The following is a 22,747-nucleotide window of genomic DNA, read 5'->3' as shown; positions in this document are numbered from 1 at the left end:
GACCCTGAAGGTCATCCAGTCCAACCCGGCCCCCCCCAAACCGAGGGAGACCCTACCCCATTTCTGACTTGACGGCAGTCCAGTCCTGCTCTTGCCTTGCCAAATTCAGGCTGTGACACCTTTAACAGAGATAATCAGAGTTGGAAGGGACCTTGGAGGTCATCTAGTCCAACCCCCCACCCAAGCGGGTAACTTTTACTCTCTTCCTCTGCAATCTCTCCAAAATACTCCCTTCCCTCCTTTTTCTCTTTGCCGTCAGCCTGCTCTCACGGGCACGCCCGAACCCGCCGGCCGTTGCCACGATGCCAAGGAAGCTGGACGCCGCCTCTCGGTGGGGAGCTTCCCAGGCACGCTGGCTATGGATGGACTTGCAAGGCTGAGGGGGCCTCCGATGCCAGCCCCCGGCTGCCCCCTTGGCCTACCTCTAGCCCGGAGAGGCAGGGCGCGATTCCCGGCTGCCAGCCGCCATTTCGGGATGATTCCAACCCACGCCAAAAATTTTTTTTTTAAAAAAAAGCCCAAGCAGGATGGAGGAAAGGAAAACCGTGCACCCTAGTTTGAAGAGGGGTGCAATGCTGCCCCTCTCCTGCCACCCCCCACCCCACCCAAATGGGGACCTAAAAGAAATGGGGTGGGTGGGGGCAGGAATTCCAGACAGTGGCCTGTGAGGGTGGGATGATGGTGTGGGCATTGAAAAAAAAAAACAATCAGAAAATAAAATACAGGCTGAATAGTCAAGACCTTGTTGATGATCCAAACTCTGTCAAGGACCTTGGAATACTCACCTCTAATGATCTAAGTGCTGGAGCCCACTGTAACTACAGAGCCAAAAAGGCATTAAGAGTTGTTAACCTAATCTTATGTAGCTTTTTCTCTGGTAATATCACACTACTAACTAGAGCATACAAAACATTTGCTAGACCAATACTCGAATACAGCTCATCAGTCTGGAACCCACATTACGTATCTGATATTAGCACAATTGAGAAAGTCCAGAAATATTTCACAAGAACAGAGTTCTCCACTCCTCTACTTGTTGCAGAAGACCTTATGCCACCACCAGACTCGAAATTCTAGACCTAGAAAACCTTGAATTACGCCGTCTTCGGTCTGATTTAAGCATGGTATATAAAATCATACATTGCAATGTCCTACCCGTGAATGAATACTTCAGCTTCAACCATAACAACACAAGAGCACACAATAGATACAAACTCAAGGTTAATCGCACCAAACTTGATTGCAGGAAATACGACTTCAGCAATAGAGTGGTCAATGTCTGGAATACTCTACCCGACTCTGTAGTTTCTTCCCCAAACCCCAAAAACTTTAACCTTAGACTGTCTACTATGGACCTCACCCCTTTCCTAAGAGGTCTGTAGGGGGTGTGCATAAGCGCACCAACGTGCCTACCATCCCTGTCCTATTGTTCCTTTTATTTATTTTTCTTATATGTACCCATTTCATGTATTCATAACTGTGTTTATACTTAGACCTATTATCTTGTAAGCGATTGACCGCTAGGAAAAAGGTTAGGAGAAAAGGGGAGGGGGCTGCTCTTAGTCTCAACTTTTCCTCCCCCTGCACCCCCATTTGCTGGTGGGGGGGGAGAGAAGTCATGACACGCACACAAACACACATGCACACACACACTCCCCCCCCCCATGAAGCCAAACTTTTCCTCCTCCTGACTCCCCTGGAAATGGGGAGGGGGCCGCTTCTTGGCCCTAATCACCCCCTCCCCAATTAGGCTGCAACAGACCCCCCCAGGGCATTGGGAGGAGGGGGTGTTGTGTGTGTGGTGGGAGGGCTGGGTGGGAGGGCAGCGTTGTATTTTTTTTTTTTTTTTGCAAAGTGGAGGAGAGAGGGAGAAAAAAAACCACGCAACGCAACCTTGTCCTGTTCTGCAGCTTCTCTCTTTGTTTCCACCCCCCAAAAAAGGGGTGGGGGGAGTAGGTTAAGCAAGGAAAGACCCTTCCCCACCTCCCCATCCACACAGACCCCACCTTACACCCCAAATAAAAAGAACGCAGCAGTCTGGTGGCAGCCTCACTGGCCCCTGGGTGGCTCAGCCACTTCCCCTGGTCTCAAAGAGTGCAGGGAGGACAGAGAGAGAGGGGGGGGGCGACGGTGTGTGAAAAGCCGCCGTCCTTGAGGTTGTTCTCCGGGCCTCGAGCCCCCTGGCAAGGGGGGCAGCAGTAGCGTCAGTAGCAGCAGCAACCTGGTTACTCTTTCTTGAGACGGTCCGTGGCCTTCCAGTAGTAGAGCACCTGTGCCAGGATGAGGCTGTGGCAAGCCAGGGAGACCACGTAGGTCAGCACCATCAGCAGGTCTCCGGTCTCCTGGGAAGAAGCCAAAGGGAGAGTAAAGTAGGACTGCAGGAAAGAACAACGGCTACCCGCCTGCCTTCCACGGAGGACCTGCATCCTGCACACCGAGTCAAAAAGGAGGCTGGGAAAATATCTACAGACTCCCTCACATCCCGGACACAAACTGTTTCGACTCCCATCCTCAAAACAACACTATAGAGCTCTGCACACCAGAACAACTAGACACAAGGGAGTTTTCCCCCCAAACGCCATCACTCTGCTAAACAAGTAATTCCCTCAACACTGCCCAACTAATTACAAAGTCTGCACTACTATTACTATTAACCTTCTCATCACTCCTTATCACCCATCCCCTCCCACTTGTGACTGCATGACTGTAACTTTGTCGCTTGTGTCCTTATGATTTATATGGACTGTTTCCTGGTATGATTTGATGGCTTATTGTACCCTAGGACTATGATTAAGTGTCGTACCTTATGATTCTCGACTCTTGACGAATGTCTCTTTTGTTTTATGTGCACTGAGAACATTTGCACCAAGACAAAGTCCACACTTGGCCAATAAAGAATTCTATTCTATTTCAATTCCATCCCATCCCATCTCATCCTATTCTTCATTCCATATTTTCTATTCTATTCTTTTCTCTTTCCTTCTCTCTCCTTCTCTGTTCTATTCTATATTCTATTATATTCTTCTATTCTATTCTGTTCTATTCTCCTATTCGATTCTATATTCTATTCTATTATTCTATTCTATCCTGTTCTCTATTCTATTCTCTATTCTATTCTATATCCTATTTTATTATTCTATTCTATTCTATTCTATTCTATTCTATTCTATTATTCTATTCTATTCTATTCTCTATTTTATTATTCTATTCTGTTCTATTATTCTATTGTTCTGTTCTTCTATTCTACTCTATATTCTATTCTATTCTACTCTATTCTCTATTCTTTCTATTCTATATTTTATTTTATTCTTCTATTCTATTCTATATTTTATTCTATTATTCTATTCTATTCTACTATTCTATTCTGTTCTATTATTCTATTCTATTCTATATTCTGATCTACTCTATTCTCTATTCTATTCTATTCCTATTCTATTCTTCTATTCTATTCTATTATTCTATTCCAATATTTTATTCTATTCTTCATTCCATAATTCTATTCTATTCTATTTTATTCTATTCTATTCTCTGTTCTATTCTATATTCCATTCTATTCTCTATTCTACTATTCTATTGTACTCTATTCCAATATTCTATTCTTCATTCCATAATTCTATTCTATTATTCTAATTCTATTTTATTCTGTATTCTATTCTATTCTATTCCTATTCTATTCCTATTCTATTCTATTCTATTCTATTCTATTCTATTCTATTCTATTCTATTCTATTCTATTCTATTCTATTCTATTCTATTCTATTCTATTCTATTCTATTCTATTCTATTCTATTCTATTCTATCCTATCCTATCCTATCCTATCCTATCCTATCCTATACTATACTATACTATACTATACTATATTCTCTTCTATATTCTATACTATTCTCATTCTCGTTCTCGTTCTAATTCTAATTCTGTTCTATCCCCTGGCCCAGTGTTTTCTCAACTATGGCTACTTTGAAGACATGCGGACATAGCTGGCTGGGGAATCTTCTGGGAGTTGAAGCCCAGCCGTCTTAAAAGTTGCCCTATATGAGGAAACTCTGGCTAGGGGATCCTGGGAGGTGAAGCCCAGGTGCCCGGAAAGTTGCCCCGGTAGAGAAACCCAGCCCTGGCCAGGTGGTCTATGGGGCTTCTCAATCATGCAGGACACGGTTATCTCAAAGGTGCTTTTTCCCCCCCAAAAGGAAGAAAGGAAAAAAAAAAAAAAGTCCACTTGCTCTGTTGGGCAAGCACCTTTTCCGGTCCCCACAGATGTCTGGGGGGATTCTGGGAGTTGAAGGTCCACCCACCTGACACTTCCCTTGGGGGAGAGAGAAGGCCGAGGTTGGCTCACCTGACTTGCTCTAAGGGGCCCTTCCTTGCCAGGATGCCGGCTGGACAGTCACCAAGCGAGGATTGGGGCATGTCTAAGGCGGGACCAGATTCACTTAACGACTGTGTGGCTCACTTAATAACGCCCCCCCCCTCCCAGCCCTTACCTCGATGGACGTGAAGATTCGTGCCAGGGACCCGGCGAAGAGCAGGAAGGTTGTGATGGCTGACAGCTGGCCGGTGTGGCCGTTGCGGTAGTTGGTGGCTGCTTGCAGGAGCTGTGGGAGAGAGGAATCACCCTCGTGAGGGGGGGCAGTGCAGGATGCCAGGGCCAGCTGGCCAATGTGAGGGGCTCGAGGGGGGAGAGTCCAGGCTGTTTGTCAGCCCTCCGATGGAGAGTCAACAGCCTCCCAGGTCTGGAAGGGGCTGAGGAGGAAGAGAAGGAAAAGCTGGCTCCATTGCCTGACGTGCAGAAGGCAGAGGAGAGGAGAGCAGTGGAAATCTATGGGCCGATCCTCGGGACGGGAAAAGGGAATGGACACACACACACAGAGGAGGCGCCTGGGCCGACCATATGCCTTCTGATGGACAGTCAACAGCCTCCCAGGTCTGGAGGGGGCTGATGAGGACGAGGAGGAACAGTTGGTTCCAGTGCCTGATGCGCAAACTGCAGAGGAGAGGAAAGCAGTGGAAATCTATGGGCCGGTCCTCGGGACGGAAGCTCCACGGGGGAAGAGGGAATGGAGCTGGCAGAGAAAGAGACAGAGGGGCAGAGCCTGGGCCGTCTGTCAGCCCTCCGATGGAGAGTGAACAGCCTCCCAGGTCTGGAGATGGCTGAGGAGGAAGAGGAGGAAAAGCTGGCTCCATTGCCTGACGTGCAGAAAGCAGAGGAGAGGAGAGCAGTGGAAATCTATGGGCCGGTGTTGAGGTAATTCCCCGTTAGGAGAATGAGTGCACACAGGGAGATGTAGCTAGAGTACTGTTGAATAACACACGACCAGCACACAGATACACTGAATAGTAAAATGTAGGTTTTTACATCCAGTAAACGGTTAAGCAAAGTCCAACAAACAGTCCAAGTCATACACGGTTATAGCAGTCATTTTTCAGTCCTGGGATAATCCAAATATCAAAAGTCCATTATCATAAACAGTTCAGTAAATAGACTCACAGCAATCCAAGAAGAACGATGATCAACAAGAGTCAATAGGAAAAAATGCGGGAACCAAAAACAGCGAACATCTAGCAACAAGCAACTCACAGCGACAACAGAACAACCCAGGTTTCTGGCTCCATCTTAGGGCCGTTTGAGGAACCACACCCAATTACAATTTTAGCATTCCCTTAAAGAGACAGTATTAAAATGTCCAGCCTGGCTTATATATTTTCCAACCCAACTGTTAGGTGACCATCAACTCCTAATAGCCGGTCCTTTGGATGAGAGCTCCACGGGGAAGAGAGAATGGAACCTGCAGAGACAGACAGACAGACAGACAGACAGACACACACACACACACACACACACACAGAGGAAGCGCCTGGGCCGGCCATCAGTCCTCTGATGGAGAGTCAACAGCCCCCAGGTCTGGAGGGGGCTGAGGAGGAAGAGGAGGAAAAGCTGGCTCCATTGCCTAACGTGCAGAAGGCAGAGGAGAGGAGAGCAGTGGAAATCTATGGGCCGATCCTCAGGTTGGGAAGAGGGAATGGAACTGGCAGAGAGAGAGAGAGAGAGACACACACACACACACAGAGGAGGCGCCTGGGCCAGCCATCAGCCCTCTGATGGAGTGTCAGCAGCCTCTCAGGTCTGAAGGGGCTGAGGAGGAAGAGGAGGAACAGCTGGCGCCATTGCCTGATGCACAGAAGGCAAAGGAGAGGAGAGTAGTGGAAATCTAGAGGCTGGTCCTCAGGATGGGAATGGAACTGGCAGAGAGAGAGAGAGAGACACACACACACACACACAGAGGAAGCGCCTGGGCCGGCCATCAGCCCTCTGATGGAGAGTCAACAACCCCCAGGTCTGGAAGGGGCTGAGGAGGAAGAGGAGGAACAGTGGGTTCCAGTGCCTGATGAACAAACTGCAGAGGAGAGGAAAGCAGTGGAAATCTATGGGCCGGTCCTCGGGACGGGAGCTCCGCCAGGCAAGCTAGCCTTCTCAAGAAAGCCCTCCCTCCTCCCATGATCTCGGTGTGTGTGTGTGTGTGTGTGTGTGTGTCTCCCACTTACCCTGCTGGTGGTGGCAGTGGGCATGTTGGACACCTGGAGGGTAGTCACAACCACGGATGGGGTGAGCGGAGAGAGCAGGAGAGCCAGGAGGGCGAAGTAGGTGAAGAGGAAGGCCAGGCCTGCACAGAGAAGGGGGGTTGTAACGTGACGCTTCCGGTCCTCCACCCTCATTCCCTGCCTCGCCCCCCTCCCCAACACCAGGCACAAGGACGGTGGGGCACCAGAGAGGCATGTGCCTAAGGTGCTTTTTCACAAAGAGCTTTCGCTTCTCCTCTGCCAAGGAGCTTCTTTGCTTCTGCAGAACTGGACCTGAGAATGGATGAAGCCTCTTTGGGATGAGAAGCGAAACCTCTTCAAGATTAAAAAAAAAACAACCACCGAGGAGACAGAATTCTGGAGCAGAAAAAAACTGTAAAAATTGGTTTTCCTCCCCAAAGAGATCTCCCCACCACCACCACAAAGCACTTCCGGCGTGCCCCTCTCTAACCCCCCAGCTGCCCTCCACCCTGTTTCCTCGCCGACTTACCCCGCCTGGTCTGGCCCCCAAAATGCTGCACCATGAAGCCGATGGAGACCGTCTGCAACATGATGAAGAAGGCTTCTCCCCAGGCGCTGTGGGGGGAGTGGGGGGAGAGAAAAGAGGGCAAGGGGAGGGGTAGGTGCTCTGACCAACGGGAAGGGCAGAAGGACTGGCAGCCCTTGCTATCCAGACCCACCCAGCCACCCACCTACTCGGGGCAGGGCGGTGAGATCTGCCTGGCCTACAGCGTTTCCTTCCTCCTTGCCGTAAAAGTGTATTCCCACCTTCAAATCCCTTCCCTAAGGCGGGACTAGAACTCCCAGTCTCTTGGTGATTGGCCCAAAGTCACCCAGCTGGCTTTCATGCCTAAGGCGGGACTAGAACTCCCAGTCTCCTGGTGATTGGCCCAAAGTCACCCAGCTGGCTTTCATGCCTAAGGCGGGACTAGAACTCCCATTCTCCTGGTGATTGGACCAAGGTCTCCCAGCTGGCTTTTGTGCCTAAGGCGGGACTAGAATTCCCATTCTCTTGGTGATTGGCCCAAAGTCACCCACTGGATTTCATGCCTAAGGCGGGACTAGAACTCCCATTCTCCTGGTGATTGGCCCAAAGTCACCCAGCCGGCTTTCGTGACTAAGGCGGGACTAGAACTCCCAGTCTCCTGGTGATTGACCCAAAGTCACCCAGCCAGCTTTAATGCCTAAGGCGGGACTAGAACTCCCATTCTCCTGGTGATTGGCCCAAAGTCACCCAGCCGGCTTTCATGCCTAAGGCGGGACTAGAACTCCCTGTCTCCTTGTTCCCAGGCCACCCCCTCAACCCCTAGACTAGACCAAACTGTATAAAGTAACGCTCAGAAGCTGCCTTCCCTCCATTGCTGTTCAACTACAGAGCCCAGTAGCCCCATCCAGGAAGGTCTGTGACACACACACACCTGCCCCCCAAAGCAGCTCTACCTGAAGGGGAAGCTGTGGGCGATGCTGTAGGCCATGGTGCCACTGATGGCCACCAGCTCCAGCAGGATGGCGTTGAAGCTCAGGCCCTCCGCGCTCTTGGCCGCCAGGATCTTCAGGATCTGGGGCATCTTGACTGCGGAAAGCGGGGGTGGGGGGCAGACAGCAGACCGGAGGAGGGTCGCATCCACCTCTTCTTCGTCTGTGACCCCCACCAAACCTCTGGGGTAAAGGGGCTGCTCTGCCACCTGACATGCCAGCCTCTGCCCCTTCGGGACCAGGGAATCGAGGGGAGGGGGCAGGTAGATTGGGGTGGGGGGAGAGGGAAAAGAAGGGGGGCCATGCTGGAGGCCCGGAGGGGTTGGCATGAGCCCAAAGCAGCCACCACTCTCTCGGTGCAGGGGTGTGTGTGTGCATGGATTCTTCCACTGTGCCCCCCCCACCCCATCCCAGGGCACCACTGAGGGTCACAGATGACCCCTCCCCAAAATAACCTCCCTTTGGGGGGTCTTCTTCTTTATGGGAGAGATTGTGGTGCCCACGGAGGCTTCTCTGCCGGGTTGATGTGCCTTTGGGGCTGGGGGAGGGATTGTTTGGGGTGGGGGTCCTCTTACCCACGAGGGAACCGGCCACCACGCCGAATCCGAGCGTTTTGCTGAGGAGGGCCTTCAGGCAGGGTACTGCGGGGGGAGGAAGAGAGAGGAGAGGGTCCCACCGGCGCCCCCCACGACCTCCGAGGAGGCCCCCATCGCGGCTGCCGTCAAGGCCGCCAAGGCCCTGCGGTGGGAGGGGGCGAGGACCCTGCCTGCCCCCAAAATGGAGGAAAGACCCCCAATCTCCCAGCCCTGCGAACGACAGCGGCCTCCTTCCGCCCACCTCCAACATGGCGCCGCCGCCCTCACACCCCGCTCCCTCCCCTATAGGAAGAAACCGCGCTGCCGCCCTTCTCCAAGATGGCCGCCCTTCCGGCCCGGGCGCGTTGCCACGACGACGGCGGGGCGCCGCGCGACGGCCTCCTCCTCCTCACCCCACCACCCCCTCCAAGGGAGGGCCGGCCTCACCGTGCAGGAGGTTGAGGTTGACGACGAGCTCCTCGTAGCAGCGCTCGGGGAGAATGTAGGGCACCAGGGCGACCTTCAGCGCCGAGGCCGCCATTTCGTGGGAGGAGGAGGAGGAGGAGGAGGCGGGGCTTCAGGCGGCCCAGACTTCCGCTTCCATCACTGCGCATGCGCTTTTCAGTCCATCTCTCTCTGGCTGGGCTGAGGCGCGCCTGCACGAGGCTGTTTGGTTCCCCCGGGTCCGCCGCGCGCGGCCGAGGGCCAAAATGGCCGCCGTTCCTCAGGCGCCATCTTGTCCCCTGCCTGAGGAGGACGGCCGGCTGCTGCCCGCCCTCTGTCGGGGCACCGTGGCCCTGTGCCTGCTCCACGCCCTGCGGCTGCAGCGGGCTGGCACCTCAGCGAGGCGAACCGCCGCCAACGGGCAGCCCGCCACCGCCGGGCCCAGGCCCGCTCCCGCCAACGTTTCGCCCTGCTGTGGCTCTGCCGCCTGCTGGCCCGGGAGCACCGCCCGCCCGGCCTGGGACCCATTGGAGGCTGGCGTGGTGGGGCCACCCTGCCCCGGCTGCTGCGGGAACGGCGCCTGTGGAGCAAATGCCGCAGCTCGGCCTTCTGGGAGATCGTGCGGGTCAAGGCCTTCAGCGCCTGGGAGTGGGCCGAGAACTTCCGCGTCTCGCCGGGCACCTTCGACTACCTCTGCGCCCACCTCCGCAATGCCATCCAACGCCGGGACACCAACATGCGCCGGGCCATTCCGGCCGACGTCCGGCTGGCCATGACCCTCTGGCGCCTGGGCGCCTGCACCGAGTACCGGGCGGTGGAGCAGCTCTTCGGCGTCTCCCGCTCCACCGTCTGCAAGATCCTGCGCGATGTCTGCGAGGCCGTGGTGGGCATCCTCACCCCGCTCTACGTCCGCCCGCCTGACCCGGCCCAAGTGGCCGCCAGCAACGGATTCCCCCTGCCCCAGTTGGCCGGGGTGCTGGGCTCCCTACATGTGCCCATCCGGGCCCCCAACGAGAACGCTGCAGGCTACTACAACCGCCGCGGGTGGCACTCGGTGGTGGTGCAGGCCGCCGTGGACTCCCGCGGCTGCTTCTGGGATATCAACGTCGGGTGCCCAGGACGAGTGACGGACACCCAAGTGCTAGGCGCCTCCGACCTCTACCAGCAAGCTCAGCGGGCGAACTCTTCCCGGAGGGTCCCGAGATGTCAGCGGGTGCAAGTGCCCATCTATCTGCTGGGTGGCTGCTCGTACCCGTTCCTGCCTTGGCTGATGCGACCCTACAGGGCAGCGGCTCTGAGCGCCAGCCAGCAACGCTTCAACGAGTACGCCGACGCCGCCCGGACGGTGCTGGCGGTGGCCTTCGGGCGCCTGCGTGGGCGCTGGCGTTGCTTGACCAAGCGGAACGACACCGACGTCTCCTTCTTGCCCACCCTCATCGCCGCCTGCTGCACCCTGCACAACATCTGCGAGGCCCGCGGAGACGCCTTCCAGGCCTGCTGGATGGAGGAAGAGGAGGATGAGCCACGGGAGGAGCAGCCTGGGGAGGAAGGGGAGGAAGAGGATGCTGAAGCGGTAGAGATCCGAGATGCCCTGGCTTCGGGGCTGAGGGGGCTCTGAGTGGGAGTGGGGAGGGAGCTGAAGGGGAGGGACGGGTCGCAGGGAGAGGCAAAGAGTAAAAAGGGGCTCATCCTATTACAAGTAATCCTGAGCCCCAAATTTCTGCTGCGAACTCAGAAGTGAATCTTGCCTCGTTTTACGACCTTTCTTGCCACAGTGCTTAAGTGAATCCCTGCAGTTGTTAGGTTTGTAACACGGTCGTTAAATGAACCTGGTTTCCCCCATTGGCTTTACTTGTCAGAAGGTTGCAAAAAACACGACCCTGGGACGTTTGCAATCGTCGTAAGTGTGAACTCAGTCGCCATCCAGTGTCTGAATTTTGATGACGTGACCACGGAAATGTGACAAATGCTCCTAAGCCACATTTTCAGGGCCATTTCAACGGTCACTAATGAACTGTTGTAAGTTGAGGACTATCTGTATTCTCCAAAGCCCCCAAAGGCAGGACAAGAAGCAACGGATGGAAACTCATCAAGGAGAGATGCAACTTAGAAAAAAGGAGAGACTTCCTGACAGCGAGAACAATTCACCCGTGGAACTGCTTGCCACCAAAAGTTGTGGGGGCTCCAAGGCCGGAAGTTTCTAAGAAGAGATTGGACAGCCCCCTTGTCTGGGATGATATGCAGAGTTTCCCAGTTTTTCAACTTTTTAAGACTTCTGGACTTCATCTCCCAGAAGTTGTCAAGTCTACTTGAGCCCCTTTGTCTGGAATGATCTAGGGCTTTCCTGCCCAAGCAGGGGGTTGGACTAGACCAGGGGTCGCCAACCTTTTGGACCTCAGGGACCACCCAACTCATCATTTTAAATCCCGCGGACCGGAGAGCCTGGGAAAATCCCGCCCCCAAAAAGTCTGCAGGAAAATCCCCCACCCTATTTTCCTACCGATCGATCGTTCTTTATTTGGGATCGCAGGATACCGTCTCCAGCTCTGTTCTCAGGGGGAGACAGAGAGAGGAGAGACTTTTGGCTGCATGCAAAGAAAACAACAGAAGCCGCAGAAGTCTTTCTTTTTCTCCCCCCCAAACTCCACCAGAAATGAGACTTGTCATGCCGGCGCAGCCTCTTGGAGCAGGAGGCCTTGCAGGGTCCCAAAGACTCATTTCTGGCGGAGTTTGGGGGAGAGAAAGAAAGACTCTGGCTGCTTTCCTTGCGTGCAGCCAAAAGCAGAAGAGGAAAGAAGCAGGCCGGTGGCCAGGCCAGGCACGTGGGGCAAGTTCCCCCCCTCCACCCTATTCCCCCTCTCCTCACTGCCTCGTGTTGTGCGTGATGCAAGCCTTGTGTTCCCATGCAGCCTGGATTAATTGCTTTTGTGGTGTGTGTGACATTTCTCTGCGGACCACCCAAATTTTCTCACGGACCCCCAGTGGTCCCCGACCCACCGGTTGGCGACCTCTGGACTAGAAGATTCCCATCCTCCCAAGGTCCCTTCCAACTCTTATTTTGTTATCCTTGGGACTGACCCAGCCTCCGCAGCTCCTAAAAATGGATTCCGAGTTGCGCAACGTGAACTGGTGTGTGTGTGCGTGTAAGTGTAAGACCCTCTCCCCTTGAAAGGGGTCCTTCCCAGGTTTATCATCTGGGAAGAAGGGAAGAACACACACACACACACACACACACACCTTCAATAAACCTCAGGAGTTTTGCTCAGGATGTGTCTCAACTTTTCTGCAGTGTGCAATGCCCCCCCTTTCAATCTTTCAGTGGAGCTGAGTGTGGGGACCAGGAAGTGGTAGAAATATCTTTACACACACACACACACACCAGTGTGGTTGCCAAAGCACAAGCAGTCCAGACACATGTGGTGGGGAGGGGACTGTCTCCGCCAGAGCGCACAAAACAGGAACTCGGCCGAAGGTCTCGGAAACGAAGCTTTACGACGAACAGAAAATGCAATACAGAGGGCTCTGAGCCCATCCAGCTGGTCCTTGACTTCCAGCCACTTGTTTAGCGGCCGCTGTTGCGGAAGAGACCCTCCCAAGGCAGGAAACAAAAGACGTGAAACGCCAATGAAAAAATGAAAATAAAGGCAGGACATTAAAAGAGACGCCCAGGCCTTTAATGACCTGATTTGCTGGGCACAGAGTGGGAAAGTTCAGATTTTATTCTCATGGGTCAAAGCAAACCCTCCCTTCCCTCCTTCCCAACTACAAGGTTCCTTACTCTTTACTCCGGAGAGAACTGCACCCACCTGACGTCGAATTTGAAAATATCCCCTGGTCAGCTGCGTGGAAACCTGGGAGGCAGGCAAGCCCGCTCACGACTGTGATGACCCAGGGTGGGATACAAAACAAACACACAGTCACAGAAAACAGGTGAAGCCCCTTTTATTTCTTCAGTTTGCTTCCGAGCTCCGAATATCCTTGACAGAAGACAAAAAACTCCCCCACAAACAGTTACAAGAAGGAGGAAAAAATGCAACACAAACCAGGCAAGATAAGGGCTGGAGGACGTCCGCAGATAACACACACTGGGAAGGATGCCAAACTCAGGAATCATAAACTAGAGATATTTACACGCTTTGTTTCCAGCGCTCGCCAATACGCAGGTCCAAACTCTTACTCAGTTGTCACAGCTGCAGCCCATGAAGGGGATCAAGGCCCTTTCCTCCCCTGTAGCCCACGCCATTCATGTTTCTCCTTTCTCCTCTCCTCCCTGCATGCCCTAAGATTAATAGGGGATGGGCCTGGGTCCTCCTCTGACTGCCCAGCCGGCCTCTGCCCTTCCCCAGCCTCCTCCACAACCCCCAGACAGCCACACTTCCACTCCCTGTCGGCTGTTCCTCTCCCTCAGAGTCAGTCTCCACCAGGGGCATGACAACGACTGTCCCCTTCCAATTGCTCATTCCTCTTTATTATTATTATTATTATTATTATTATTATTTTTCTTCTTCTTCTTCTTCTTCTTCTTCTTCTTCTTCTTCTTCTTCTTCTTTCTTCTTCTTCTTCTTCTTCTTCTTCTTCTTCTTCTTATTATTATTATTATTATTATTATTATTATTATTATTATTATTATTATTATTATTATTAATTTTCCTGTTCTGACCCAAACCTTGTTCCAAGGAAACCAACATGAGGCAGAGGTAACAGCAAAACCTTTTCAGGATTCTTTGCGAATCCCGTTCCTTCAAAGATAAAAGGCTGCTTCCAACTAAGAAAGAGCCTTGCCAAATTTTTGCAAGGCTGCCAAGAACACCAGATAAAGTCCCTCAACAATAAATCGAAGAGTCTCCAAACACCAACTCAGATATTCCGAACTTCCACAAGGCTCGAAGGGCAAGAACTTCTTTGCTTCCTGCAAAGGACTCCGGTTTCTCAGGCTGGCTTTTATCCCTTGAGGGAGGGGCCATTACCTTGCAGCCTTACTCCCGAGTCGCCCGTGCTCTTTCCTTCGAGGAGCCCTGGGCACGCCCTTCCTCACTGCTGCCAGCCTCACTCCCTGATGGACCTGGCCCCATCCCTGCCTCACCTGCAGGCCCCTCATCTGAGTCCTCGCTCTCCGCGAGACCTCAGCCGTCCGCAGCGGCTGCCGGCGAAGCACCACACATTATCCCTTTTCACCATTTTTCCTCCTGGGAGGAAAACATTCCCATTGCTAAGCGAGACGGGTGTCCAGGGAAGCTGGCCTCATTTTTACAACCTTTCAGGGCCCCCCCTCCGTCGTTAATGGAATCGCCGCTATTGTTTAGCAATTCCCAGGCCCTTATCCCCATTTAAATCATGAGTCTACGAGCCAAACTTCCAAAAAGGATTTATTGGGAGTTAACATACCGGCACTGCCTGGGTGCAGCCGACTCTGAGACCTATAATTCATGGTCACCCTGTGTCATAAATCATATTCTCCAATGGGACACCTCCATAGCCCAGAGTCATCCATCATGTTCTCCAATTAGATTTTTTGCTCGGGGCAGAAACTTCAGTCCCCTAAGTTACTATCTTTGAAAAAGCCATTGATGGAACGCGCTTTCGGTTTCCAAGCTGCCCCACTGCTCCCCCCTTCCCTCCCTTTCGGTTGGCCATTCAAAAGACCCTACAGATAACGTTACGAGTTGATGTCACTTTTTGTTAAAGTGCCCTTGCAAACCTTGGCCGCTAAGTGAACTGTTATAAGCCGAGGCCTACCTGTATGGCCATCTGTGCTTCTTTAACACCCCTGCCTCTCATTCTCCCCTCCTGCCCGCCCCCATAAGCAAGAATATTTTCTTTAAAAAAAAAAAAAAAGCTAATCCCCCCCAAAAAGTGCAGTCCTCAAAATGGCAGTCCAAGGAAGGGTAGGGGATTAGCAGCTGGCATTTTTTCCCCCTCTCTTCTCATCCGTTTCCGTCCGTCGGTGTCAAAAGACCAGGTCTCCCGTCGGCTGGTCCAGCTGCGTCTCACGGAAAGTGGGGGGAGGTCTTAGAGGGACTCGTACCACGTGCGGCCTCGCCACCGTCCCACGGCGAAGGCCACGAGGACGATGAGGATGAGGAGGCCGAGCACGACGCCCACCACGATGGGAAGAACGACGGAGCGCTTCTGCTGCTCGGGGCAGAGCTCCGCTGGAAAGGCAGGAGGAGGAAAGTGAGGCTTGGGCAGAGCGAGGCATTTCGGGTCATGGGGAGAAAGGGGGAGGGGGCCGGTTGGTCCCCTAGTTGAGGAATAATAGTGGAAGGGGGTAAGAATGGGTGCTTCCTCCTCGACAGTTGTGAACCCCCCCCCCCAAAAAAAAAATTTGGGGTAAAGAAAGGGGGAAGGGCAGGGGGTTAGAATAGAAGACCTCCAAGGGTCCCCTTCCCATCCTGTCGTGCTCTGTGGCAGGGGTCTCCAAACTCCCACAGCCCCCCAGCCAGCAGGGCTTATTTCTTCGCTTTGCCGAAGTCAGTGTTTATTGCAGCTAAACTGCATTCCCACCGTCTACTAAGAAAGTCACCCTACTGGGGAATTCTGGGAGTTGAAGTCCACCCGTCTTTAAAGGGGGCAAGGTTGGAGACCCCCACCCTACCCACCATATCCACCCTGCCTCCGTTCCATGAGATGGGAGCTAGGAAGGATCCTTTCCCCGCCCAGCCGAGAGGCAGCCGCTTACCTTCCCCGAACTTCCCGTCTTGCAGCTCAAAGGCCTGGATGCGCTCGCTTAGTGCCGTCAGCCGGAAAGTCTCACTCAGGCCCAGGCTGCGGTTACGGCACTGGTAGGATTTGCCCAGGGGGGCCGCGAACTCCCTGAGGGAGGCGTTGTTGGCCCTGAAGGTGGTCGCTTCTGCGGAGACAAAACCGTGGAGGAAGGGCCCCCACGTTGGGTATCAGGGCAGGAGATTGGACAAAAATAAATCCAGGACGCCGGTAGTTACATCCCCCCCATTTAAATCATGAGTCTCTAGCCAGATTTTCCAACCTTAAAAGAAGATTTATTGGGAGTGAAGATGCCCGGCATGCACCTGGGTGCAGCCGACTCTGAGATACATCATTCCTTGTCCCCCTTAACCCTGGTTTTCTCTCCCACACCCTCCTGGGTGTATCCTAATCCATATTCTCCAATGGGACACCTCCATAGCCCAGAGTCCTCCATCATATTCTCCAATTAGAATTTTGCACCGGCAGAAACTTTGGCCGCATAGAAACTCTCTTTGAGGGGGAAAAAAAAAACGCCCTCTGGATGGAATGCGCTTTTGGTTTCCAAGACGCCGTGCCGCTCTTTCTCTCCCCCCGCCCTTCCTGTTGGCAACCGTTTCCAGCCTCCGGAGAGCCTCGGGAGTCTGGGATGGCTGTTCCGGCTTCCCAGAGGCCCGAGGAAGGGCGAAATGCTCCCCTCCCAGCCGCCATGGTGCAGGTGGCCGAGAACCCTTGCTAAAATTTTCGAAGCCCACCCTGAATCCACCCCGCCAAGCCCTCCCCACACTGCTCACCTGTCGCCTGGGGAACTGGTAGGTGAGATTGGCTTGCACCTGGATCAGGTACGCTTCCTTTTCCGTTTCGTTCTGAGAAAAGAGAGGGAGAAAATTGGGTTTTATTTCCTTCCCCTAGAACAACGTTTTGGACCTCAGGGACCACCCAACCCATAATTTTAAATCCCAGGGACCACTAACCGGTTCTGTGGCCGTGGCCTAATTTGTGGGTGTGGCTTGGTGGTCATGTGACTGGCTGGGCACGGCGTGTATGTAAACATTATAAATACACTGCTCAAAAACATAAAGGGAACGCTTAAACCAGGGGTCCCCAATCGCCGTCCGCGGACCGTACCGGGCAGCGGAACAACCCTTACCGGGCCGCTGGTTGCTGGGCGCCGCCATCTTTTTTGGTAAAAAGCGCTTCTGGTGAGCTTTTCCGGGTAGAAAGCTCACCGAAGCGCTGTTTCGTCATAAAGATGGCGCGCGAGCGCTCGGTGAGCTTTTCCGGGTAGAAAGCCATTTCTACCCGAAAAGCTCACCAGAAGCGTGGCGCCGCTTATCTTTTATGATAAACAGCGCCCGGTGACGCCACCGGAAGCGCCTTTTCGCCATAAAAAGATGGCGGGCGCCAGTTGACGCTGGACCACCGGGCAGCGCGCCAGCTGATGTCGGAACCGGGCACGGCCGAAAAGGTTGGGGATCCCTGGCTTAAACAACACAATGTAACTCCGAGTCAATCACACTTCTGTGAAATCAAACTGTCCACTTAGGTAGCAACACTGATTGACAATCAATTTCACATGCTGTTGTGCAAATGGAATAGACAACAGGTGGAAAGCAGAGGCAGTTAGCAAGACATCCCCAATAAAGGAGTGGTTCTGCAGGTGGTGACCACAGACCACTTCTCAGTTCCTATGCTTTCTGGCTGATGGTTTGGTCACTTTTGAATGCTGGCGGCGCTTTCACTCTAGTGGTAGCATGAGACGGAGTCTACAACCCACACAAGTGGCTCAGGTAGTGCAGCTCATCCAGGATGGCACATCAATGCGAGCTGTGGCAAGAAGGTTTGCTGTGTCTGTCAGCGTAGTGTCCAGAGCATGGAGGCGCTACCAGGAGACAGGCCAGTACATCAGGAGACGTGGAGGAGGCCGTAGGAGGGCAACAACCCAGCATCAGGACTCGCTACCTCCGCCTTTGTGCAAGGACGGAGAGGGAGGAGCACTGCCAGAGCCCTGCAAAATGACCTCCAACGGGCCACAAATATGCATGTAGCTGCTCAAACGGTCAGAAACAGACTCCATGAGGGTGGTATGAGGGCCCAACGTCCATAGGTGGGGGTTGTGCTTACAGCCCAACACCGTGCAGGACATTTGGCATTTGCCAGAGAACAGCAAGATTGGCAACTTCGCCACTGGCGCCCTGTGCTCTTCACAGATGAAAGCAGGTTCACACTGAGCACATGTGACAGACGTGACAGGGTCTGGAGACGCCATGGAGAACATTCTGCTGCCTGCAACATCCTCCAGCATGACCGGTTTGGCAGTGGGTCAGTAATGGTGTGGGGTGGCATTTCTTTAGGGGGCCGCACAGCCCTCCATGTGCTCGCCAGAGGTAGCCTGACTGCCATTAGGTCCCGAGATGAGATCCTCAGACCCCTTGTGAGGACCATATGCTGGTGCGCTTGGCCCCGGGTTCCTCCTAATGCACGACAATGCTAGACCTCATGTGGCTGGAGTGTGTCAGCAGTTCCTGCAAGACGAAGGCATTGATGCTATGGACTGGCCCGTCCATTCCCCAGACCTGAATTCAATTGAGCACATCTGGGACATCATGTCTCGCTCCATCCACCAAGGCCACGTTGTACCACAGACGGTCCAGGAGTTGGGGGATGCTTTAGTCCAGGTGTGGGAGGAGATCCCTCAGGAGACCATCCGCCACCTCATCAGGAGCATGCCCAGGCGTTGTAGGGAGGTCATACAGGCACGTGGAGGCCACACACACACGACTGAGCCTCATTTTGACTTGCTTTAAGGATATTACATCAAAGTTGGATCAGCCTGTAGTGTTTTTTTCCACTTTAATTTTGAGTGTAACTCCAAATCCAGACCTCCATGGGTTGCTAAATTTGATTTCCATTGATAATTTTTGTGTGATTTTGTTGTCAGCACATTCAACTATGTAATGAACAAAGTATTTAATAAGAATATTTCATTCATTCAGATCTAGGATGTCTTATTTTTGTGTTCCCTTTATTTTTTTGAGCAGTGTATTTATATAAATATTGATTATTATTTTTTATAAAAAAGAGCAACTTTTACCCAAAAATCAGCAGGCAGATTGAGTTGCTCACAGAATCACATTCAGAGATCTATCTATATGCCATCGGCTAGCTCAATCTGTCACTCACAAAATTAACTCGCAGCACACCATGCGTGTGAATATTGAATCTTTTATTAAAAAAAAAAGACTTTGGGCAAACTTTTACCCAAAGTCAGGCAAAGCAGGCAGGCAGATTGAGTTGCTCACAGACCTATTCAGTGATCTATCTATCTGCCATCGGCTAGCTCAGTCTGTTACATAAAATTTGCTTGCTGTGAGTCTGCACTGAATAAGAGCACCTTCAGTCCTAGGGGAGGTTCGGCTGTGCTTAAAAGCAGAGCCGAAGATCTAAAGACTAGCTAGAAAGCAAGAAATCCAACCGTTTCCTGCTTCTTAGCTAATTCTAAATCTCCTGGCACAGCAGAACAGCTGACGGTTGGAAAAAGGAAAAATAGCAATTTAGCAGAAAAGTTTACTGGGTAAGGAGTGAGTGGGCGGGGACGGTTCCCGCGGGCCATATAGGCGGTGCAGCCTTGTGTTTCTGCGCAGCCTGGATTAATTGCTTCCTGGCTGGGGCTCTGGGAGTTGTAGTCCCAAGCTGCCAAGCTTGAGAAGAAGAAGAAAAAAAAATGGAGTTTATTTTCCTTGGCATGTGATGCCGCCAGAGCTGACCAGATTTCGAGCCACTCCCAGTCAGGACCAGTGAGTCACCCCAGTCTGACCAGAAGGGGAGGGAGGGGGAGGGTCCCAGCTGGGAAGGGCCCAGTGAGTCATGGCTGGGGAGCGGGGGTGGCCGATCGGAGAATATTGCAGGCAAATTATTATATTTTCAAAGAAACCCGTCGGCCAGGAAAACATAACTGGCAGAACATTCGAAAATACTCCATTCATACACACTGGAAACAAACCTTGTTAATATCACCCTCGTAAGTTACACCCCAATGTAAGTTTAATACATAAATTATGGTGCATTAAACCTACATGGATAAATTTTACCCCTTCTAACTCTGTGATTCTGTCAGGCTGTCTTGTTGGAGGGGGGGGGGTTGGACTAGAAGACCTCCAGGGTCCCTTCCCACTCTGTGATTCTGTGAGGCTGTCTTGCTGGAGCAGGGGTTGGACTAGAAGACCTCTAGGGTCCCTCCCAAGCCTGTAATTCCGCACTCCTTAAAGCCCCCTTAACCTCCGTGCGTGGGCCGAACCTTTGCCCCAGGGGAGAGGGGGGTGTTTCCTGAAATGAATGCCGCTTCCCCCTGCCCACCCCCGTCCTTCCCACCGCCCCGACACCCCCGCTGCACCTTTTGGAAAGTGAAGAGAATGAAGCCCTCTGGGAATTGTAGTTTCAAGGTGGCCGTCTTGTTGGAACAGGTCCCGGAGAAGTTGGTGTGTTTGGGCTGCACCGCAAAGGCTCCCCAGACCTGGGAAAATGAAGGAAGGGAAGGGGAAGGGAAAGGAAGGGAAGGGAAGGGAAAGGAAGGGAAGGGAAGGGAAAGGAAAGGAAAGGAAAGGAAACGAAAGGAAAGGAAAGGAAAGGAAAGGAAAGGAAAGGAAAGGAAAGGAAAGGAAAGGAAGGAGGGAAGGAAGGAAGGAAGGAAGGAAGGAAGGAAGGAAGGAAGGAAAGGAATGAAGAAGAGAAGGAAGGAAAGTAAAGGAAGGAAGGAGGGAGGGAAGGAAGGAAGGGAAGGGAGAAGGAAGGAATGAAGAAGAGAAGGAAGGAAAGTGAAGGAAGGAGGGAAGGAAGGAAGGAAGGAAAGGAATGAAGAAGAGAAGGAAGGAAGGAAAGTGAAGGAGGGAGGGATGGAGGGAAGGAAGGAAAGGAAGGAAGGGAAGGGAGAAGGAAGGAAGGAAGGAAAGTAAAGGAAGGAAAGTGAAGGAAGGAAGGGGAGAAGGAAGGAATGAAGAAGGAAGGAAGGAAAGTGAAGGAAGGGAGGGAAGGAAGGAAGGAATGAAGAAGAGAAGGAAAGGGAAGGAAAGAGGGAAGAAAGGGAAGGAAGGAAAGGGAGAAGGAAGAAAGGAAGTAGAGAAGGAAGGAAGGAAAGTAAAGAAAGGGAGGGAGGGAAGGAAGGAATGAAGGAGAGAAGGAAGGAAAGTAAAGAAAGGGAGGGAGGAAGGAAGGAATGAAGGAGAGAAGGAAGGAAAGGAAAGGAAGGAGAACAAAGGAAGGAAAGGAAGGAAGGGGAGAAGGAAGGAATGAAGAAGAGAAGGAAGGAAGGAAGAAGAGAAGGAAGGAAGGAAAGTAAAGGAAGGAAGGGGAAGGAAGGAAGGAAGAAGAGAAGGAAGGAGAGGAAAGGGAGAAGGAAGGAAGGAAGAAGAGAAGGAAGGAAGGAAAGTAAAGAAGGAGGAAGGAAGGAAAGGAAGAGAAGGAAGGAATGAAGGAGAGAAGGAAGGAAAGGAAAGGAAGGAGAACAAAGGAAGAAGGAAAGGGGAGAAGGAAGGAAGGGGAGAAGGAGAGAAATGGCTTGCAAAGCCCCTTCCTCCCACCTCGTAGAAGACGCCCCCCCAGTTCCCCTCTGATTAAAGGGGGCTGCTCCCCTTCCCCCTTTCCCTCTGCAGAGCTCCTCGGGGCCCCCGCCTGCCCTCCCCCCAATGAAACCCATGAAGAAGAAGAAGAACGGGGCTGGACTAGAGGACCTCCCAAGGTCCCCTATCCAGCTCTCTTCCGACGACGGATGGATCCTAGGGTCTCTCTCTCCCCCTCCCCTTTCCCGGCGCTCACCTGCCGCTTGGCTTTGTCCCAGTACCGGATCCGCAGCTGCAACCCCATTTCTGCCCGCAGGCAGACGGCGGCGCCCTGCTGGATGGTGTAATTGCCCACTGGCACGGCCGGCGGCTGGGTGGGCCATGGCGGGGCAGCGGTGGTGGGCTGACGGCCGCGGTGGTGTGGTTGGCCGGGGCGAGCGTGTGGTGGCCGGTGGTGTGGTTCTGGGGGCCGTGGTGGTGGTGGTGGGAGCCGCCTTGGTGGTGGTGGTGGGAGCCGCCTTGGTGGTGGTGGTGGGAGCCGCCTTGGTGGTGGTGGTGGGAGCCGCCTTGGTGGTGGTGGTGGGAGCCGCCTTGGTGGTGGTGGTGGGAGCCGCCTTGGTGGTGGTGGTGGGAGCCGCCTTGGTGGTGGTGGTGGTGTGGGGGTGCGGGCGGTGGGTGGTGGTGTGGTTGGCCGTCGTGTGCCGTCGGTGGTGGTGGGTGGTGGTGTGCTTTTGGGGAGGGGTGGGTGGGGGCTTCTGGGTCTCGGTGAAGGAGGGCAACAGGGTGGCCGACTTGGTGGCTGGGGGGCAATTCCCGGCGGGGCAGTTCTCGGGATCTCCCGGTTCCGAAGAACGACCTGCACGAGGAACCAGTCGGTCATTACTGGTGGGGCGGCAGCTGGAGGGGCCCATCTGGCTCCAGAGCTGCTTAAGGCTGCCCCCCACCAGCACCTCTCTCTCTCTCTCTCTCCCAACCTCAAGCCCCCTCCCCAATTCCTTCTCCCTTCGGCCTCCTACAAGCACACCTCCCTTCTGACAGTTTGGGGTGTGTGTGTGGGGGGGGATACAACAAGCCTGGATTGCCCTCCCCTCCCTCCCTCCCTGCAGGCGCCCCCCCTTCCCCACTCTCCGGGAGATACCCCCCTCCCAGCCGCCCCCCCACTCCCCACCACCACCAACCTGCTGCCACGAGCAGGCACCAGCCGGCCATCCACAGGACGGGAGCCACGGAGAGCCTGGCCATCCTCATCTTCCTCGCAGGGCTGGAAGAAGAAAAGAAGAGGAAGGAGACGGAGGAGGAGGAGGAGGAGAAGAAGAGGAAGGAAGTGACACTTGACAGAGGCTGAGTCAGTGGGGGGAGGAGGAGGAAGGAAGCAGAGGGACCGGGGGGGCCTTCTCCCCTCTTGCAAAGCAATGGAA

The 22,747-nt window shown here is 53.3% G+C and overlaps 3 protein-coding genes across 4 annotated transcripts; 1 reads left to right on the top strand and 2 right to left on the bottom strand.

The window, feature by feature from the left end:
• Positions 1-1,899: 1,899 nt before the first annotated feature.
• MPDU1 (mannose-P-dolichol utilization defect 1) lies at positions 1,900-9,386 on the bottom strand. Of its 2 annotated transcripts, XM_087947620.1 has the most exons (7): positions 9,076-9,386; positions 8,629-8,694; positions 8,018-8,150; positions 7,068-7,153; positions 6,542-6,660; positions 4,483-4,593; positions 1,900-2,342 (listed from the first exon to the last, which is right to left on the bottom strand). In XM_087947620.1, the coding sequence occupies exons 1-7, from the start codon at positions 9,167-9,169 to the stop codon at positions 2,226-2,228; spliced, it is 726 nt and encodes a 241-aa protein (XP_087803746.1). In that variant the 5' UTR covers positions 9,170-9,386; the 3' UTR covers positions 1,900-2,225. The 2 variants fall into 2 exon arrangements, with proteins under 2 accessions (XP_087803746.1, XP_087803745.1); XM_087947619.1 differs by lacking the exon at positions 7,068-7,153 and having other exon boundaries at positions 9,076-9,229.
• Positions 9,229-12,734, top strand: LOC113429993 (uncharacterized). Its single transcript, XM_026692495.2, has one exon. It carries the CDS (start codon positions 9,809-9,811, stop codon positions 10,688-10,690), a length of 882 nt encoding a protein of 293 aa, XP_026548280.2. The 5' UTR covers positions 9,229-9,808; the 3' UTR covers positions 10,691-12,734.
• Positions 12,735-14,425: 1,691 nt separating this feature from the next.
• CD68 (CD68 molecule) lies at positions 14,426-22,660 on the bottom strand. The gene is made up of 6 exons (XM_087947613.1): positions 22,508-22,660; positions 21,586-22,185; positions 20,168-20,287; positions 16,569-16,640; positions 15,752-15,922; positions 14,426-15,224 (listed from the first exon to the last, which is right to left on the bottom strand). The coding sequence occupies exons 1-6, from the start codon at positions 22,575-22,577 to the stop codon at positions 15,082-15,084; spliced, it is 1,176 nt and encodes a 391-aa protein (XP_087803739.1). The 5' UTR covers positions 22,578-22,660; the 3' UTR covers positions 14,426-15,081.
• Positions 22,661-22,747: the final 87 nt, after the last annotated feature.

The sequence above is a fragment of the Notechis scutatus genome, chromosome Z (genome assembly GCF_049901735.1).
Source record: "Notechis scutatus isolate UNSWTSFEM ecotype Mainland chromosome Z, rNotScu1.2, whole genome shotgun sequence".
Taxonomy (NCBI): domain Eukaryota; kingdom Metazoa; phylum Chordata; class Lepidosauria; order Squamata; family Elapidae; genus Notechis; species Notechis scutatus.
The sequence above is the reverse complement of the archived record's forward strand: the minus strand, read 5'-3'. Positions and strand labels throughout refer to the sequence as shown.

Coding starts and splice junctions, on each gene's coding strand:
- MPDU1 (XM_087947619.1), bottom strand. CDS start 9,169: ATGGCGGCCTCGGCGCTGAAGGTCGCCCTGGTGCCCTACATTCTCCCC. Junction 8,695..9,075: donor CAACCTCAACCTCCTGCACG/GTGAGGCCGGCC, acceptor CTCCCCCCGCAG/TACCCTGCCTGAAGGCCCTC. Junction 6,661..8,017: donor GCCCACAGCTTCCCCTTCAG/GTAGAGCTGCTT, acceptor TTCTCTGTGCAG/GCCTGGCCTTCCTCTTCACC.
- LOC113429993 (XM_026692495.2), top strand. CDS start 9,809: ATGCGCCGGGCCATTCCGGCCGACGTCCGGCTGGCCATGACCCTCTGG.
- CD68 (XM_087947613.1), bottom strand. CDS start 22,577: ATGAGGATGGCCAGGCTCTCCGTGGCTCCCGTCCTGTGGATGGCCGGC. Junction 22,186..22,507: donor GTGCCTGCTCGTGGCAGCAG/GTTGGTGGTGGT, acceptor TTCCTCGTGCAG/GTCGTTCTTCGGAACCGGGA. Junction 15,923..16,568: donor ACCAGTTCCCCAGGCGACAG/GTGAGCAGTGTG, acceptor TTGTCTCCGCAG/AAGCGACCACCTTCAGGGCC.